We start from the raw sequence: 13809 nt of genomic DNA on the forward strand, positions 1-13809 counted from the left end.
GTCAGCGGTGGTGAGCATCTTTGAAGGGGGGACTGGACAGTGAGACTCTCTCTTCTTTGAATTGCCTCAGAGTGGGGAAAGAGCTGGGGGAGTGAGGTCAACCCCAGACTGTCCCCCAAATCTGCCTGCCAAGAACGTTTGATGGAGCAGTTGAGGCAGAGATGTTACAGAAGAAAACGACAATCCCTTTGTCCTCTGGCCACTTAGGGAGAAGTACGCCGACCACTCATCACTGAGCGCGGGATTCCTCTGCCCATTCTCCCATTGGGTCATAAGACTTGTGGTCGAAGGGAGGCTGGCAAATGCTTTCAGCACGTGCTAGGCGCCCAGCGCCTCCATCCTGACGTGTCATCCTCACCTCCCAGGAGACCAGCGCCCTCAGTACCTTCCTGCCTCCTGCTCCACCCACTTTGTACACAGTCAGGGCTCAGGGCTGTGACTCTAACCGGAAAGGGGAGGTGGGACAGGAGGAGGTGGGACGAGAGGCTTGACAGAGGTATACACGCAGCATCACCTTCAGCCACCAACTCGCCATCTGCCGGGATGGCCTTTGGGCTTGGCAGCAAACCACAGGAGGCCCTCGACCCCATTGGTTACACCTCGAGGGGGCGGGCAAAGAAGGCGCGTGCTGGATGGCAGGAACCGGACCAATGAGGAGGCGCAGCGCTGGCAAGCTGAAAGCTTCGCGAGATTTGCTGCGATCGCCTGCGCGTGCTGCTTTAGGGCGCGCTCCAGACGCCGCCCGCCTCGCATGCCCTGACCGTTACCGCCGCCGCCCCCTCGACCTGGTTGATAAATCGTCGCCGCCCCAGGTCCGCGGCCACCCAGGTCGCGACATGAGCTCCTCAGATGATGAGGCGGCTGTTAGGGGAGTGGGTTTCAGCTCAGAGTGCGGGGAGCACAGAAGCGGCCTTGAGGTCCGCTCCACAGCTCTGCAGGGACCCAGCCCCGGCCCTGAGCCGGGGGCAGCGCGAAACGGCGAGGGTGAGGGTGGGGATGGCTTCCTAGATCCTGAGTGCTTCGAGTCAGAGCGGGAGGTAACGGAAGCGGGAGGGCAGGTGCTGTGTGGCCGCGAAGGCCGGCCTGGTTCCCCGGCCGACGACCAGGGGGACGTCCTGCAGCTGGCTGACGAGTCAGTGGCGGCCATCCTGCAGCAGCTGGCCAACCTGGACTTGCTGGGCATCCGCAGATGCCTGTCCCCGGAGAGCTACGTGGTCGGCGAAGGGTCTCCCTTGAGGGCCCTCGAGGAGCGACCCGGCAGTCGAGGCGTGGCCGCCCAGAGGGTTGGGGAAGAGGCACAGGCTGAGGCCAGCCCTCTCGAGGTTGGCAGGCTCGAGGCGTGCCGGGCCCGGGGAAACCCTAAGAGAGGCAGTAAGAGTAGGTTGAAGGTGGCTGTGGATCGCCAGCGGCCCCCCTCAGAAAGCCCAGCCGGGCTGCTGTCCGACTCCGAGTCCTCTGATGAGTTCAGTGAGATAGAGCTGATGAGGGTGAGCATTTATGGCAAAGACGGAGGACAGGCCAAGCTCAACAGCCCCAAGGGCCCCGGGGACACACGCAAACACTCAAAAGTCCAAGGCAGGGAGAATCTCCTTAACGTGCCAGGCACTTGCCAGTCCTCGGCTCTGCGAGGATTAATCTCGGTTGTGGAAAGGCAGGTCAGGCAGGGCTATGCAGAGCAGGGGGACATCTCTCCCTCTAAGAAATTGCAGAGCATGCTCAAGGAGAAGGGGGGCAGCCTGCCCAGGTACCCGAGAGTAGCAGTAGCACCAGCTACTGCAGCTGCCACTACAGGCAGCCTACCGCGGCCCAATCCTAGGAGGAAGGGGGTCCAGGAGAAGAAATCCCTCAGGGGCGTCTCCAAACCTGCCCCGGGGAGAACCTTCCCTTCCTGGGAGCAGGGAATCTCGGCCACTCCCCTGGATCCGGTCACCTTCCCCCCAGTCTCCGGCATCCCGCTGCTTGAGAGGTCCAAGAAGTATGCCTTGGTCCCTTCGGGAGCCAAAGAATCCAAGCAAACCGGCGCTCGGAAGAAATCCATGGCTAGGCGGGCACGGGAGTTGGTGGCAGCAATGGCGGTGTCCGGAGAAGACAACGACCCAAATAGAGACCCATTCCCAAAGGGCCAAGTGAGTAGGCCAGGCCCCTCCTCGCTCCCCCCTCTTCCCCCTGCCATCCTCCCCAGGACACAGGTCTTCACCCGTGCTCCCTCTGTCCATCCCTCAGGGGTGGTCATTGGGTGGCCCTCGGTCACTGGGTCATTAGGATGCCAGATTGGGGTCTTTTACTAGGGACAAACGTTAAGGTAGCACTTTGGGTGTGCTGGGCTGGGTTCTCCACCCTTGGCCTGTTTCCAGCCAGGCTGGGGCTGGAGTAGAAGGGAGAGCTGGTAGCTGAATTGATTTGAGGGGCCCCATAAAAGATTCACAGAGCTTCGGTGTTTAGACACATCACTTTCCTGAATCCTACTTCCTAGCTGATCCCCAAACCTTCCTTGCAGGGGCCCCAGGCTTTCTCAGTGCCACACTGTTGTCCCCAGCTCAGCTCTGCCTGCTGGCCTGGGGCTGACTTAGAGGGAATGTGCTGAAGAGATCAGCCTTTCAGTTTCCTTTCCAGTTCCCTGCCTCAGCTCGGTCTTGAATCACACGAGGTCTCACACACACAGACATAGACATATAAATGCACTGTTACACACAGGCGCACGCACACACACACATCCTTACTCCAGGTCAGTGAGAAATCTTTGTTCTTAGCTGACCACTGACAGGGCACCGGCGTCTTGTCCACGGGTGCGTCAAGGAGAACCCAGCAGCACCAACGTCAACATCAGAGGCGGGCAGGATTCAGGAAACTCAGAGCCCGTGGCCATGAACAAGGGAGAAGTCATGCCCAGAGGGCCTGGCCCCTCAGGTGAGTGTCCTGGGTTTTGATATGGGGGCAGGGAACCAGGGGTGAGGGCAGAAACCTCTGTCTCTCTCTCTCTCTTTTCTGGGGCCTCAGCCTTGCTCTCAGGCTGCTTCTTCCATGGGAAACAGGTGTCAGCAGGGCTAGCCCTGGCCCCATCACCTTCTGTGTGGGATTTGTTTGGCAGGGGTGATCGGTGGCAGTGCCCCAACAGCTACTCTGGGCGTAGACCTGCAGGCTAATAGCGTTTTCTGTGAAGTGCTGTTCGCCCACATTGCTCTCCCAGGTGCTGGCCGTGGCTGCCGCTCTGGGAGGCTCGAACCCAGAACCACAGTCTTTCGGGACCATGGTGGTAAAATGGCTGCCCCTGAGGAATAGGAGGGGCAGGCCCAGAGAGAAGGTTTGGGCTGCCTGCCGGGCAGAGCCGGGGAGGCTTGATGTTAGCAGAGGGTGGTACTGCCTCACCTCACGTTAGACCCTGCTTGGCCCTTTCCACCTCACTGGGAGCCTGGGAAGCTGGATTGTGTGTCCTTTCCCTGTCAGGTGACCGCGAACCAACTGACCATCCCCCAAGACCGAAAAGGCGGCAGCAGCCAGCTGCAAGGCAGGGCTGTCCTCGGGTAATGCTTCTTCTGGCTCCTGGAAATGCACACCCAATCCCCATGGTGGGATCTGGGTCCAAGTTCAACTGACATGTGTGGGCACCCCCCCCCGCCCCCCAACCCCGTCCCCATCCCACACCCCAGGGAGGGAGCCCACCTCCTTTCCTCTGAGGAAAGTCTTTCCCTTGCCAGTCTAGACACCTGGCTTTGGGATGGAGGGCCCGGGGGGAGAGGAGAGGAGGAGGAGAGCGGAGGCGGGTGTATACTAACCATTTCTCTTCCTGCTGTGTCTGCTGGCCTAGTGTCTGGTGCTACAGAGAGAAATAGACGACCTTAAGGAGCAACTTGGTATGAGGAACCAGGGACAGAGAGCAGTGGGTTCTTAGTGCAGAAATGGTGTCGGCCTTTGGGGTGGGTGGGCTGCCGGTGCAGGAGGCCTCGTAGGGACCAGCATTCCTGTGGGGAGGAGAACCTATCACGCCTGACCCTGGAGCAGGCGGTGCATGTTCAGCTGGGCGTGTGGACAAGGAGCAAAGTGCTGTGTGGACTGCGTGCACACTCTGCCAGCCAGGCGAGTCCTAGAGAGCTCCTTCTGATAGGACTTGTAGAGATGCCTTGTTGATCTGGTGTGGCCTCGGAGGTTCTTGTTGGATTGTTTGTGAGACAAATTTTGAATGGTCTCGGCGTGGCCCCGACCTTGAGAGCTGCTGGCACATTTTGTTTCCTTTTAGGAAATGGCTCCACATTTAATTCCGGTAGTGGGGAGTGACGAGGCCCAGAGCTCTTTGCATCAGGGCTGGGGGTATGTGGGTTTCAGGTTGCAGGGCTAGGTGGTTCCCCACGGGGACAGGGGGACAGGCTTCTATGTCCGTCTGTCTAGAGCACCTGTTTATGCCTCTCCCTGTTGCAGCCTCCATGCAGTACCAGGTTGACAAGTTTCGGATCCTTTGAAGTGAGTGTTACACACCCCACACTCCTTCCCACAGTCCTCGCTGTTGAGCAGCGCCGTGAGCTGGCCCTGGCTTGAGGCTCTTCCCTGACTCTGCTGTTTCACAGGTTGAGCCCAGTATCTTCCGGCAAGAGGAGCAGCTGTTACCTCCGGGGCCGTCGAGCTGTGGCCAAGCTTGTTGCCTCCTGTTCTGCCTCCACCAGGGCATCCTCTGCCCCTTGTTTTGCCCCCTGTCTGCCCCAGTTTCACAGTAGTTTTTGATTAAAAGGCTTCTCATATTGTGTTCTGTCCTCTCTCTGGGGGTAGGAGTTGGGGGAATGGGGCAAGGCCTGGTGGGGAGCCACTCCGTATCAGAGCCTGTTCCACAACAGTACCTCTGGCATCCTGTGGGGGGCACTCTGGGTCAGCCTGTGCTACCATCCAGGCCGTCAGGCCAGCGGAGCGCCCCTAGTGTGTGTTCTGTGTGGGCTCTGTCTGGTCACCTTGGCACGTCCCCCCTTTTCCCTGAAGGCCCTCTTCTAGTTCTCTAAACACCCTCCTCTGGGCTTTAGGAGTTTCCATTCATTGCTGCCATTCTGCCTCCCTGTCAGAAGGAAGTCATGACCCCCTTACAGAGCTCCAGTCTTTCACCCTTCCCTCACTGCACTCATTGTCCTGCTTACCCCGACCACTCTGCTTTCCTGTCAGAGCACCCTCGATCTCTCCCCTGGCTTGCCATCGATGACCTTGCCTGCATGTTTACTTAAGCAGGTGGTAACAGGCACAGGTTTGCTCATCTTCCCCCTTCCCCTGCCCTACCCTCTCAGTGGAGTCCCTACCCCACCCCACCCCCGGAGCCACCTTGCAAGCAGGAACCTGCGTACTCTCCCCGCTCTCTTCAGCACTCACCCCTGAGACTCAGGCACCAAAACTTTGGCTTCCCCTTCCTTGGGTTCAGTAAAGGGCATGAGGATGAATCTTGGACCCGCTGAACTGGGGAGCAGGATCGAAGCTCAGGGGAACACAGGGGAACACAGGAGAAAAGCTCAGGTTAGTTGCTGAGCTGGTGGTCAGGAGAGGCGTCTGGTGCCAGTCTGGGGCAGAGTGCACCCTGAGAGCTAGAGATGGATGGTCCGGTCCTTGGAGCTTTCATATCCTCCCTGCCCTAACCAACTGACCAGCCTACACTCCTGCAGCCTGGATGTCTCTCTGCCCTTGAGTGGAAACGGGCCCATCAGGCTCTATGACAAGTATGGTTGGTAAGTCTGTGTTCTTACAGGGTCTCCATCAAATACCGTTCCACCAGCCCCATGACATAGATTTTCCTGCAAATGATACTTCCCGGAGTGTCCCAGCTCAGTCTCCCAGACTACTTGTTAGGGCACACAAGACTGAGTCTGAAATCCATGTTCAATTCCCGTCCCTCCCTCCCGCCCTGAAGTTTGGGGAGGACTTCCTTCTCTCAGCCAAGACCCCAGGGCTGTGCCAGCCTGAGACTCAGAGGGACACATTTGTATTGGAGTGAAATGAGGGTAGGTTCTGCCTGACTCCCTTCCTGAAAGACCACGGTTTTATTTCACAAAAGAGGGTATGATGGTAGGTAGCACATTCAAAGTTGGTGCCTGGGCATCTCTCTGGGTGAATTAAAGTCATCAGGGATAATGCCCCTTGAGGCAGAAAGGTGTGATTCGGGGAGTAATGGAAATAGAGCCTGGTCCAGATTCTGTAAGGCACTGAGTGAGCCGAAGCAAGGGTCGGATCTCCTTTATTCAAGGGGTGTTGTCACGTTCCCAAAACATAGAAGGGGGAGGATGCAGTTCACCAAACCTCAGGACAGGACATCCCAAAATGTTGGAGTCGCTGGAGGAGGCACTGGATCCTACCTTGCGATTCTGTGATGTCTGCCAACTGCTGAGGGTGTGGATGAGTGAAAATGGGAAGGGTGGCTCCGGAGACTACCTGGGACGTGGCTGCCCATCTTAGAAACAGGAGATCCCCCCCCCACCTGGATTACTTGTGGGGAGTTAGGGGTGACTGCACCTGAGCAATGGGGAGCCCTCGGGCCCGCCCTTCCCCCACATTTTGACCTTGACTTCCTTCCGGGGCTCATGGCATGAGGTCAGGTGGACAGAGCACGAGGGTTGGGCCAGTCACAGACCTCAGGGGTCAGCAAAGAACATGCGTGGGACTTACTCCTTCCACTCAGACCCCTCCCTGGAGCAGGAGGGCCTGATCACTTAGTTTACAGCTGATCCGGTGGTTATTGCCTGGTGGTGTAGCACATCTCGCTGTTGTCCGAGTGAGTAGATTTGGCAGAGACCTTCCCGCTGAGGTTTCTGCCCACCGAGACACGTAGGTAAGTTGTGCCTGGGGAGAAGTCAAGCACCAGCATCAGCACCACCCTTGGGCAGAGTGGGGCACGGGACTGTGGTCACCAGGGTGAGGAAGTTGGAGAAGCTCATGGAAGTGGAGGTGCGAGGGCGTGAACACAACCCCTCGCTCACTTTTCACCAGGCTCCCTTCCCTCCTCTGGGCACACAGTTCAGACCAACTACCTCACTATAATGTTGCTGGAAACATATACATCACAGGCCTTGGCTCAGCCCCAAGCCTTCCACTTCCAGCGGGAAATCTGAGGCATAGGTTAAAGAAATACATCTGCGCCCCAGAGGGTAGGAGGAAGGCCGAAGCCCAGCCTCATTCGGTGCACCCCTGTTGCCTTTCCCCCTCATGCCCCTTCTCCAGCCTGGGAGACAGTGACAGCTGCTTTGGAGAGCCCTAGGCCCCGTCCTGCCTGTCCAACACCTGGGAAGAGGCTCCCTCCCCATTACACCCCCACCCCACCAGCCCCAGCCCCAGCCCCAGGCCTACCTCTCTCTCTGGACTCTTGAGGGAGATTGGCACAAACAAAGAAGGTAGAGGAGGTGAGTCCTGAAGAGGGAGCCTGGGGTGGTGAGCACAGTAAACTTGCCCAAAGATGTCCAAGTCCTAATCCCTGCAGTTGGCTTGTATTTTCCTTTGCGTGATAACAGTGGGTTATGCTTGCAGATGCAATGAAGGCTGCTACTCAGCTGACTTAATGTGGGGTAAGTTTCACCTGCATTGGCCAGGTTCGGCCGGGCACACTGGGGCTGCCAGATTTTCCACCTTGACTGTCCCTGGGTAACTATCCCAGTCCCTGGAGTGTCCCAGTGTTTGAATGACTGTGGTGTGCTTGATGCCCTTGTGCTCGTGCGATCTTGAAGGCCTGGTAAGTACTGCTCAGATGCAGATGGAGAACAGGCCTGTAGTTTCGAACCCCCCTTTTGTTCCAAGCCAATCACTTCTTCCTCCCTAGTCCTCTTGAGGTATCTGCCAGCCTGACTTTTACCAGGATGATTCACTTTTTGAAAAGGATTTACTATTGCTTTTTATTAAAATAACCCTTCCAAACATAAAAGATTAATTACATTGAATTAAACAGACCATACATATACACGTTGTGGAGCGTGTGAGCCCTCAGTATCACAAATAATCATGAACCAATCAACCCATGTAACTATACTCAGGTGACATAAATGTACATTGCACGTCCAGAAGTCACCGATATGTTCTTTTCTCTGAGGAATCCAAATGGATAAATCTACATACTGCCCGATTCCATTTACTTCACATTCTTGAGGAGGCCAAACTATAGACACAGAAAACAGACTGGGGATTGCCAGGGTCTCGGGCTTGAGATTAGGGGTTAAACTACCAAAGAGAATGAAACAATTTTGTAGCTGATGAAAATGCTTTTTATGTTGATTGTAGTGGTGTTTCCATAATCGAATGTTTGTAGGCACTTAGATTTTTATGTAAATTAATCTCAGTAAACCCATATTATTTAATAAACTGTAGAAAGTACAGTATGAGATCGCAATCAGAGAAGAAAAAGAAACAAAGGGAGTCCAAAATGGAAAAGGAAAATGAAAACTGTCACTGTTTGCATGTGACATGTTACTATACATTGGAAATCCTAAGGATGCCACCTGAAATCTTCCAGAATTCATAAATCAATTCAGTAAAGTTGAAGAGTACAAAATTATTATATAGAAATCTGTTACATTGCTATCCTGTTCATGGGGTCCAATCCCAAAGAAGGGTAATGCCAAAGAACGTTCAAACTACCATACAACTGTGCTCATTTCATATGCTAGTAAGTGAAAGTGAAAGTGTTAGTTGCTCAGTCGTGTGTGAGTCTTGGCGTCCCCATGGACTGTAACCCAACAGGCTCCTCTTTTATGGGTTTCTCCAGGCAAGAATACCTACCTAAATATCCATCGACAGAGGAATGGATAAAGAATATGTGGTACCTATATACAGCGGAATATTACTTAACCATAAAAAGAATGAAATAATGCCACTTGCAGCAACATGGATGGACGTAGTGATTGCCATACTGAGTGAAGAAAGTCAGAAAGAGAAAGACAAATGTCCCTTACACGTGGAACCTAAACAACTGTACAAATGAACTTATTAACAAAACGGAAACAGACTTTGAAAACTTATGATTACCAAAAGGGAAAGGCAGAGGTAGGGAAGGGATAAAGATCCTCATCTGGAACGCCCTAATGAGAGATGTTGAAGATGACATAAACAGATGGAAAGAAAGATCATATTCTTGTGAGGCCAAGCATTTGCAACTAGCCTCTGCTTTCCATTTCCCAAGGAAGGAGGCAAGTGGGCTTGAGTCCAGGTATTTACAATCAACCTCCGGCTTGCCCTTTGAAAGAGAAAGAATAAGAGATACAGGGTAAATAGTCAGGCTTTGTCTCCTGAGGACACTTTAAGATAACAGCTCTGGCAGAGACAGAGGGGCTACTCTCCGTTTGAGTAAAAGAGCAAGAGGTCACGTGTGTCCCATTCTCAGGGCAGGAGAGACACTGCACATGGGCAGAAAGGCTCCTTGGGGGTCAAAAACAAAGGGGCCCCACCCCATAATATGTGATGCAACGTCTCCCCCATAGGTCTCTGGGCTGGCATGCATCTTGGGATAGAGTTGCTCATGCATGTTGGGGAGGGTCCTAGGGCAGGTCAGGTGTGAGAAAAGAAACAGGATAACTGGCCAAACGGAAACAAAGACCCAAAAGGACTGCCCTGTATAAGTGACTTAACTGCCTCTCACTGCACTCCTCCTCATTAGGACAGATGCCCACACCCTGTCTCTCCAAGTGTGTATCATTGCCTTCTCTGTCTTAACTAAACAAGCTGTTTCTCTGTGTGCTCTCCTACTTGTTGTGCTGTGTCTCTAACAATAAACTCTGTACCTCTTTTTACAGATTTTGCCTCCTTGAGAAATGCATTTTTCAAAGGGGCAAACTTAAAGCCACAGCTCACTGCTGCCTCTCTGAGATCACTTGGATTGGAAGAATCAATATTGGCAGAACGACTATACAACCCAGTGCAACCTACTGATGCTGAATCCCTATCAAATTACCGATGGTATTTTTCACAGAACTAGAACAAAAATTCTCAAAGTTTGTATGGAGACACAAAGGACTGTGAATAGCCAGAGCAATCCTGAGAGAGAAAAATGGAGCTGGAGGAATCAGGCTCCTGGGCTTCAGACTATACTACAAAGGTACAGTCATCAAAACAGTATGGTACTGGCACAAAAACAGAAATATTGATCAAAGGAACAGGATAGAAAGCCCAGAAATAAACCCATGCGCCTACGGTCAATTAATCTCTGACAACGGAGGCAAGAATATACAAAGGAGAAAAGACAGTCTCTGCAATAAGTGGTGCTGGGAGAACAGCTGCACAGAAAAGAATGAAATTAGAACATTCTCTAACATCATACACAAAAATAAATTCAAAATGGATTGAAACCTAAATGTAACACAAGACACTATGTAACTCTTAGAGGAAAACATATGCAGAACACTCTTTGACATAAATCACAGCAATATGATTTTGCATCCACCTCCTAGAGTAATGAAAATAAAAACGAAAATAAACAAGTGGGATGTAATTAAACTTAAAAGCTTTTGGACAGCAAAGGTGGCGGGGGGGTGGGGGGTGGGGCGGGGACTATAAACAAGACGTAAAGACAACCCTCAGAATGGGAGAATATATTTGAAAATGATGTGACAGACAGGGGATTACCTTCCAATATACAAGCACTTCATGAAGCTCATCATACATACATACATACATACGTATATATATATAAAATCTGCCCATTATGTTTTATAAAAAGGGGCAGAAATTGTGTTTCTCCAAGAAGACATACAGATGGCCAAAAAGCACGTGAAAAGATGCTCAACATCATTAATTATCAGATAAATGCAAATCAGAACTACAATGAGGTATCACCTCACACCTATCAGAATGGCCATCATCATAAATGTGCAAACGGTAAATGCTGGAGAAAGTGTGGAGAAAAGAGAATCCTCCTTCACTGTTGATGGGAACATAAATTGGTACAACCACTATGGAGAAGAGTATGAAGTTTCCCTAAAAACTGAAAATAGAACTACCGTAAGATCCAGCAATCCCACTCCTGGGCATATATCTGGAGAAAACCATAATTTGAAAAGATGCATGCACTCAAATGTTGATTGCAGCACTCTTTACAACAGCCAAGACACGGTAGCTACCTAAATATCCAACGACGGAGAAATGGATAAGGAATATGTGATACATATATACAATGGAATATTACTTAACCATACAAAGAATGAAATAATGCCACTTGCCGCAACATGGATGGATGTGGTGATTGTCACACTGAGTGAGGAAAGTCAGAAAGAGAAAGACAAGTGTCCCTTAGGGGTGGAACCTAAAAAACTGTACAAAGGAACTTATTTACCAAACAGAAACAGACTTTGAAAACTTATGATTACCAAAAGGGAAAGGCAGCGGTAGGGGAGGGATAAATTAGAAGTTCGGGATTAACAGATACAGCCTACTATATGTGAAATAGATAATCAACAAGGGCCTTCTCTATAGCACAGGGAACTCTACTCAACATTGTGTAATAATTTTTATGGATAAAGAATCAGAAAAGAAATGGATATATGTAGATGTATAACTGAATCACTCTGCTGTACACCTGAACCTAACACAACATTGTAAATCAACTACACGCCAGTTAAAAATAAACATTAAATTAAAAGAAATATTTTTAAAAGTACATTATGAATAGATATTGACACTACTTACTTTTTCTGAACATGGTTTTCTCCCATAGTCTGATGAGCTGGAATGATATATCACCTCAAATTAAATCAAGTTTGTATTCCTGGGGTGAATCTGTGTGCTGTGCTGTGCTTAGTTGCTCAGTCCTGCCCGGCACTTTGCGACCCCATGGAGGGGGGAGCCCAGCGGCTCTTCTGTCTATGGGGATTCTCCAGGCAAGAATACTGGAGTGGGTTGCCATGCCCTCCTCCCGGGGATCTTCCCCACCCAGGGATCGAACCCAGGTCTCCCGCATTGCAGGTAGGTTCTTTACCATCTGAGCCACCAGGGAAGCCCCGGGATGAACCTACTCATGGCATATGATGTATTTCCCTTTTGCATATCCTGTAGGATTCACCTTGCTAAGATTCCGTTTCTGGTTCTTGCTTTTATGCGCTGAGTGTGTGATTGACCTGTGCGTTTCCTTTCTCAAACTGTCCTTGACAGGATTGAATATCAAGGTTATTTCATTCTCAGGGAAATGAGTTTGGGAGTATCCCACCTTTTCTATTTTTCCTAAGGTTTTGTGTGAAATTGAGAATATTTATGCCTAGGATGTTTGTCACCATTCAGTGGGGGAAGCCTGGAGGATTTCTGTGAAAGTTGCTTTGACTACTGGTATATTTCATTATGGTTACCTGGAGCAACTCAGGTTGGCTATTCTTTCTGGAGTCAGTGTTGGTAAGTTACTTTTTTTTTTTCTAAAAATTGGTCATCTTTTCCTAAGTGTTCAAACGGATTGGAATAAAGTGGCCCATGATGTCCTCTTTGCCCCCAAATTTTATTTTCGGAAATATCTCTCTTACATGTAGCTGTTGTTGTTGTTCAAGTCACTAAGTCGTGTCCAACTCTTTGCGACCCCATGGACTGCAACACACCAGGCTGCCCTGTCCTCCACTATCTCCTGGAGTTTGCTCAAACTCGTGTCCATTGAGTCGGTGATGGCATCCAACCATCTCCTCCTGTGTACCCCACCCCCACCCCACCTTATCCTCCTGCCCTCACTCTCTCCCAGCATCAGGGTCTTTTCCACTGAGTCCTAACCACTGGACCCCCAGGGTATTCCTTCTACAGATAGCAGTTGCAAGAAAACAGCACAGAACACCCAAAGATCCTTCACCTGGACTGACCCACTATTAATATTTTGCCACATTTGCCATAGTCTTTGTCTGTCTCTCTCTCTGTTTTGTTGAATCACTGGAGTTCCTTTAAGACGTTGCGGTGTATCTTCTCTCAATATTCCAGTATGGATCTCTAAAGAAAAAGATTAGTCTGCCTCGAAATCTTAATGCAATTATCATACTCAGGAAATTTAATTTTGAGACAATACAGTTACCTACTATATGATCCTCACTCAAAATGTCTGATCGTCCCAAAATGGTTTTTCTACCTGATTTCTAAAATAAGTTTGCTTCCAAATAAAGGCCACGTGATGCATTTGGTTGTCAAGCGTCTTCAGTGTCCTGTAAACTATAACATTTCCCTAGATTTTTTTGGTCTTGCACGATAGTGACATTTTTAAAGATCCAATCCAGGTGGTTTTTAGAAATCTTCTCCAGTTGAATTTGTCTCATTGCTGCTTCCTGATTCCACTCAGGTTAAATGTTTTGGCAGGAATACCGCAAAGTTGACGTCCTGTCCGTCTCCGCGCATGGCATCAGGATATTCTTTAGATTCTTCCAATTCTATTCAGATATATTTGACATACAGCACTGTATAAATTTAAAGTGTACAGCATCATGGTTTGACTTATATACATCATGAAATGAAATGATTATCACAATAAGTTTAGTGAACGCTCATCTTCTCATATAGATACAAAATTAAAGAAAAAGACAATTTTTCTTGTGAGAAGAACTCTTAGGATTTGCTCTCTTAACAACTTTCATATATAACATACGGCAGTGTCGATTGTATTTACCATGTTGTACGTTACATCCCTCGTACTTATTTATCTAATAACCGGAAGTCTGCCCCTTTTGCCCACATTTGTCCAATTCCCCTCCCCCACACCTACCCTTTGGTAAGTGCAAATCTGATCTCTTTTCCTCCGCATCTTTGTTTGTTTCCTTGTTTGTCTGTTTGCAAGCGTAATTGACCTACAACACCATGTTAGTTCCTGGGATACAACATCGTGATTTATTATTTCTATACATTTCAAAATGGTCAGCACTG

The 13809-nt window shown here is 50.2% G+C and overlaps 1 protein-coding gene across 2 annotated transcripts; it reads left to right on the forward strand.

Moving 5' to 3' along the window:
• The first annotated feature begins 658 nt into the window (after window positions 1-658).
• On the forward strand, window positions 659-4730 carry LOC145535901 (uncharacterized protein CXorf49 homolog). 2 transcript variants are annotated; one of them, XM_081564243.1, is made up of 6 exons: window positions 659-2126; window positions 2751-2907; window positions 3445-3521; window positions 3806-3851; window positions 4414-4455; window positions 4560-4730. In XM_081564243.1, exons 1-5 carry the CDS (start codon window positions 837-839, stop codon window positions 4452-4454), a joined length of 1611 nt encoding a protein of 536 aa, XP_081420369.1. In that variant the 5' UTR covers window positions 659-836; the 3' UTR covers window position 4455; window positions 4560-4730. The 2 variants fall into 2 exon arrangements, 1 of the variants encoding a protein (XP_081420369.1); XR_014075528.1 differs by having other exon boundaries at window positions 683-2126; window positions 3188-3521.
• Window positions 4731-13809: the final 9079 nt, after the last annotated feature.

This window comes from Giraffa tippelskirchi, chromosome X (genome assembly GCF_054371585.1).
Source record: "Giraffa tippelskirchi isolate mGirTip1 chromosome X, T2T-mGirTip1v1.2.pri, whole genome shotgun sequence".
In the NCBI taxonomy this organism is placed as follows: Eukaryota; Metazoa; Chordata; class Mammalia; order Artiodactyla; family Giraffidae; genus Giraffa; species Giraffa tippelskirchi.

Bases quoted from the DNA above. Each gene is read 5' to 3' on its own strand.
- LOC145535901 (XM_081564243.1), top strand. From the start codon at position 837: ATGAGCTCCTCAGATGATGAGGCGGCTGTTAGGGGAGTGGGTTTCAGC. The intron at 2,127-2,750 runs GTGAGTAGGCCA...CTTTGTTCTTAG, and splicing joins ACCCATTCCCAAAGGGCCAA to CTGACCACTGACAGGGCACC. The intron at 3,522-3,805 runs GTAATGCTTCTT...CTGCTGGCCTAG, and splicing joins CAAGGCAGGGCTGTCCTCGG to TGTCTGGTGCTACAGAGAGA.